General features: G+C 36.9%; 1 protein-coding gene across 20 annotated transcripts in view; it reads right to left on the bottom strand.

Moving 5' to 3' along the window:
• Positions 1-4,452, bottom strand: part of CDC42BPA (CDC42 binding protein kinase alpha) — a 324,270-nt gene that overhangs the window by 151,131 nt on the left and 168,687 nt on the right. For all 20 annotated transcript variants that reach the window (XM_031655209.1, XM_021926575.2, XM_031655222.1 and 17 more), the window contains exons 9-10: positions 3,796-3,875; positions 399-565 (exon numbers count right to left, since the gene is read on the bottom strand). In XM_031655209.1, the coding sequence (XP_031511069.1) occupies positions 399-565; positions 3,796-3,875 (247 nt within the window). The remainder of the gene's footprint in view (positions 1-398; positions 566-3,795; positions 3,876-4,452) is intronic.

Below are 4,452 nucleotides of genomic sequence, written 5' to 3'. Positions count from 1 at the left end.
TGTATGTGCATTTTAAAATCACCAAATATGGCAGAAGCAATGCTGCAGAGAATGACAATGTGAAAGGAGCTAGAGCTCTTAAATATTGAGCAAATAAGATAGGAAAAGTCATTAAAGTGCTATAACGAAGTGAGGAGGGTCCCATTTCCCCATCCCCAAAGGTATTCCCACACATTTTTATAAACATAAATATGTACCCACAGGAAACAAAAGCTATTTTGTTGTTGTTTATTATTAATTGTGTGATTTTATATAAATGGTATTACGCTGTTTTCTGCATAAATTTCTACAACTGATTTTTCACCACTTAAAAGATTTTTTCCAAAGATAAAACAACCACTTACAATAAACACCTCATAACACTGTGAGTACAATTCAAAAAGTGAATATATATTTACCTTGAAGTTTTCTACTGAGTTCAAGTTTTTCTTGCTCAAGGCGCTTAATTCTTCTTTCATAAGCTTCAGTTGCTAAGTTGTTGTCTAGAGTCCTCTGAACATTAACATCAAGATCCAGTGAGGTGGGACCAGCTGTAACTCTTAAACAGCTCCGATCAGAAAGTACACTGAAGAAAAAAAAAAAAAAAAAAAAACGTAGGTTCATACTGTGAGAAAAAGTTTGAAGAAAAATGTTAACATTTTTTAAAAAAAGTTTTTAACTGACTCCACATTCATGGCATAAACATTTTTAAATTGCTCATTTAAAACACAGATTTGAATATCTTGCAGCTTAGCCAGCTGGAATAATTTTAAGATTTGTTTGCAAAATTACCATAAACTGTTTTTAGAAGCATTTGAAAAAATGAAAACCTAATATCCCCCAAATTATTTTGATTTAAAAAACCCCACAAATTATAAAATGAAGTTTGCTGAAGGGTTACTGGTAGTTTAAAACAATTTGACCACCTAGGTGAAACAGTAGTAGTCAAAAGCACCAACCACGGCCCTCTTTACTAGAATTTGAAATTCAAAAGCAAGTTTCTGTCTTTAATTCAATACGATTTAAATAAAAATACTGAAACTGCTGGACATTTGGTGGTGAACAAAACAGACAAAAATCCTTGCCCATATAGAGCTTATATTCCAGTGACTGAGACAGAAATAAACAAAATAATTGAGATATTCATTACATTAGAAAATGTTAAATGCTAAGGAGAAAACATAAAGCAGGAAAAGGAGAAATAAAGTATTGAAGGGGAGGAGATACAAATTTAGATAAAGTAGTCAGTAAAGCTGTCACTGCTAAAGTAACTTTGGAAAAAGCTAAGTAAAGGTGAGGGGACCACTTAAGGGAATATCAAAAGAAAGAATGTTCCAAGCAGATGAAACAGAAGTACTAAAGCCCTGAGACAAGAGTATGTCTGGTATGTTCACAGGCCAGAAAGGAGGCCTGTGTGGATGGAGTTGAGTAAACAAAGAAAAATAAACTCAGAAAGATAAAAGTAAGGCAGTCATGTAGGGCCTTGTAAGAAGTTTGATTTGGAGTTGATATGAAGCCACTGGAGTTGGGGATGGGTGGACTGGTTCTGAATAGGGGAGTGACATGTTCTGATTATCTTTTAAAGGATCACCTGAACAGGTTCAGAGAAATAAAAGAAAGTTATTTACATAGTAAGTGGGTGGTTAAGACAGATTTTTAAGCAGACGAGAGGAGAGGTCTCAGCTGGAGATGCACACTGACGATTCATCAGCAAATCTTTGGGAGAACACTAGAGAGTTTAGATGGAAAAGAGAAGTCCAAAGACTGAGCCATAGGACACTCTGATATTCACAAGTCAAGGAAGTCAGGAGGGTTCAGGTATGGAGACTGAGAAGGAATGACCAGCAAGGTGAGAGAAAATCAGTCAAGTGTCCTAGAAGATAGGATAAGAAGGTATTTTAAAAGTATGGAGCTGTGGCAAATAAGATGAGACTAAGCAAATAAGTAAGACTAGAACTGAGAAGTGATCATTAGATTTAGTAACATGCTGGTCAACAGTGACATTGATAAAAGCAGTTTGCATGAAGTGATGGTGGCACATACCTGACTGGAATGAATTCAAGAAACAACAGTATGAGAAAAATAAACAAAATATAGTCAAAAGTTGAAGTAATTTTTCTATAATGTAGAGCAGAGACATGGTTGATAAGAGGTAAAGGAAGTAGAATCCAGATTTTATATTTTGTATTAAGATGGGGAACTGACATTTGCAAGCTGATAGAAATAATCTGATGATGCAGATGACACAAGAAGAAAAAATTCATGACATAAAAGCAAAACATGTACTAGACCAGCCAGGAAGGAATGAAAGAGACTGGCCTTACTAGAGGCTTGCACAGTTCATCCATGAAAAGAACAGAGAATTTGGGTCCAACAGTAAGTAGGCGGTAAATATGGTAACTGGAGCTTGTGGGAGTTGTCTGTGGTTTGCCTCAATCCTTTCGGTGAAAGGGGATACAAGTCAGCTGAACATGAGGTTTCAAACTCAAGTAGAAAGAAATACGCCAGATGCAATGGCTCACATCTGTAATCCCAGCAACAGGGTAGGTTAAGGCCAGAGGATGGCTTGAGGAGTAGGAGGCTGTAGTGATCTATGACTGTGCCATTGTACTCCAGTCTAGGCAGCACAGCAGGACTCCATTTCTAAATCGTTTTAAAAATTAGCTGGGCATGGCGGCTTGTGCCTATTGTCCCAGCTACTCTGGAGGCTGAGGCAGGAGGATCATTTGCGGTCAGGAGTTTGAGGTTATAGTGAGCTAGGACTGCACCACTGCATTCCAGCCCTTCTGCTGCCCAGAATAAAACTCCATCTCTTAAAAAAAAAAAAAAAAAAAAAAAAAGAAAGTAAGTAAAAAATAGTTATCTAGGTGAGTGGAACAGTGAATACACTAGAGTAATACAGTATATTTGTCAGACAAGGGGCACTTGAGGTTGGTAATCATGAATTTAAAGTAGACCAGTAAGAATAGTCAGCTATTTTTTCTAGTCATTTGAAACTGTACAGGTAGAGAAAAAAATTTTAAGAGTTAATGTTGACTTAGCAAAGCAAGTATAACAGAATTAGAGACAGTCAAAGAAACTGAAACAGCATACAAGGAGTGATTATAATCATTCTCAATGGAATTTAAGCAGGGTAAGGGGGAAATAGGGAATATAAGTGAATGGAGGGTCAGTGTAAAAGATGGTAGAATTAATGGGTTGAAAGTTCTCCTGCTTGACATCTAGAGAATATTCAACAGCATGAAACTCTTCTAATTACTGCTTCATTGCTAAGGAATAGATTCTGAGCTCTCTGTTCCATTCTTTCCCCTCCAAAACGAGTTCAGATTTTCATGTATTCTACTAATTTTGTAACGCTTAACTTTCTATTTCCAGCAGTAGGCTCATTCTATTTTTTAAAAAGTTTTAATTTACAGTTTTCTCATACATTTTTTACCAACCTCAAATCAATTTAATTTGCTTTAAATTGTCCAAACTATGTTAACTTTTTTTTTTTTTTTTTTTTTTTGAGACAGAGTCTCACTCTGTTACCCAGGCTGGAGTGCAATGGCGCAGTCTCGGCTCACTGCAACCTCCACCTCCCGGGTTCAAGCGATTCTCCTGCCTCGGTCACCCGAGTAGCTGGGATTACAGGCACCCGCCACCATGCCCACCTAATTTTTGTATTTTTAGTAGAGATGGGATTTCATCATATTGGCCAGGCTGGTCTCAAATCTCCTGACTTCATGATCTGCCTGCCTTGGCCTCCCAAAGTGCTGGGATTACAGGCATGAGCCACTGCACCTCGCCCAAACTATGTTAACTTTTCAAACTTACCAGCTACTAGTATATGTAAAACCAACAAATGGCAGATGGTGGCCAGAAAATGCAGTGTGTGTTGGTGGGGGCATCGTTTCCTAAAGGAGGAAAAAACATCTGGTAAGAAATAGATAGCTATGATCTGTAGGCTTGGCTATAAATATAAAATGCCAAAAAAAATTAACAAAAAAATTTTTTGACTGTTCAATTTTAAAACACTGATAAGTTTGGTATAGTTGTTTAGTGATATAAAATTCAGACCATGAACACTGCTGCTCTAAAATTCTAATTAAATTAAAGATGGAAAGTCTAATATTGAGAATACAGTCATTATTATTCATGTACTCTGTATTTGCAAATTTGTATAGAAGCTAATATTTATTTGTAAACCCCAAATCAATACTTGTGGTAATTTTATGATTATTTGTAGACACGTGCAGAGCACAGAAAAATTTGAGATGTCCTATGCTCACATTTCCAGCTGAAGTTGAACAGGAGAGGCTCTGCCTTCTCATTTAAGCACTCATATTATAAACAAGTGTCCTTTACAGGGTCTCTTTGGTGTCATGCATTTCACATTTTTGGGCCCTTTGTATGTGATTCACTGCTTGAAAAGGCTCCCAAGCACAGTGCTGAAGCACTGTCTAGTGTTCCTAGCACAAGAGGACAGTGACG

The sequence above is a fragment of the Papio anubis genome, chromosome 1, assembly GCF_008728515.1.
Source record: "Papio anubis isolate 15944 chromosome 1, Panubis1.0, whole genome shotgun sequence".
Lineage (NCBI taxonomy): Eukaryota > Metazoa > Chordata > Mammalia > Primates > Cercopithecidae > Papio > Papio anubis.
Note: the sequence above shows the minus strand (reverse complement) of the source record. Positions and strands in the feature narration are given on the sequence as shown.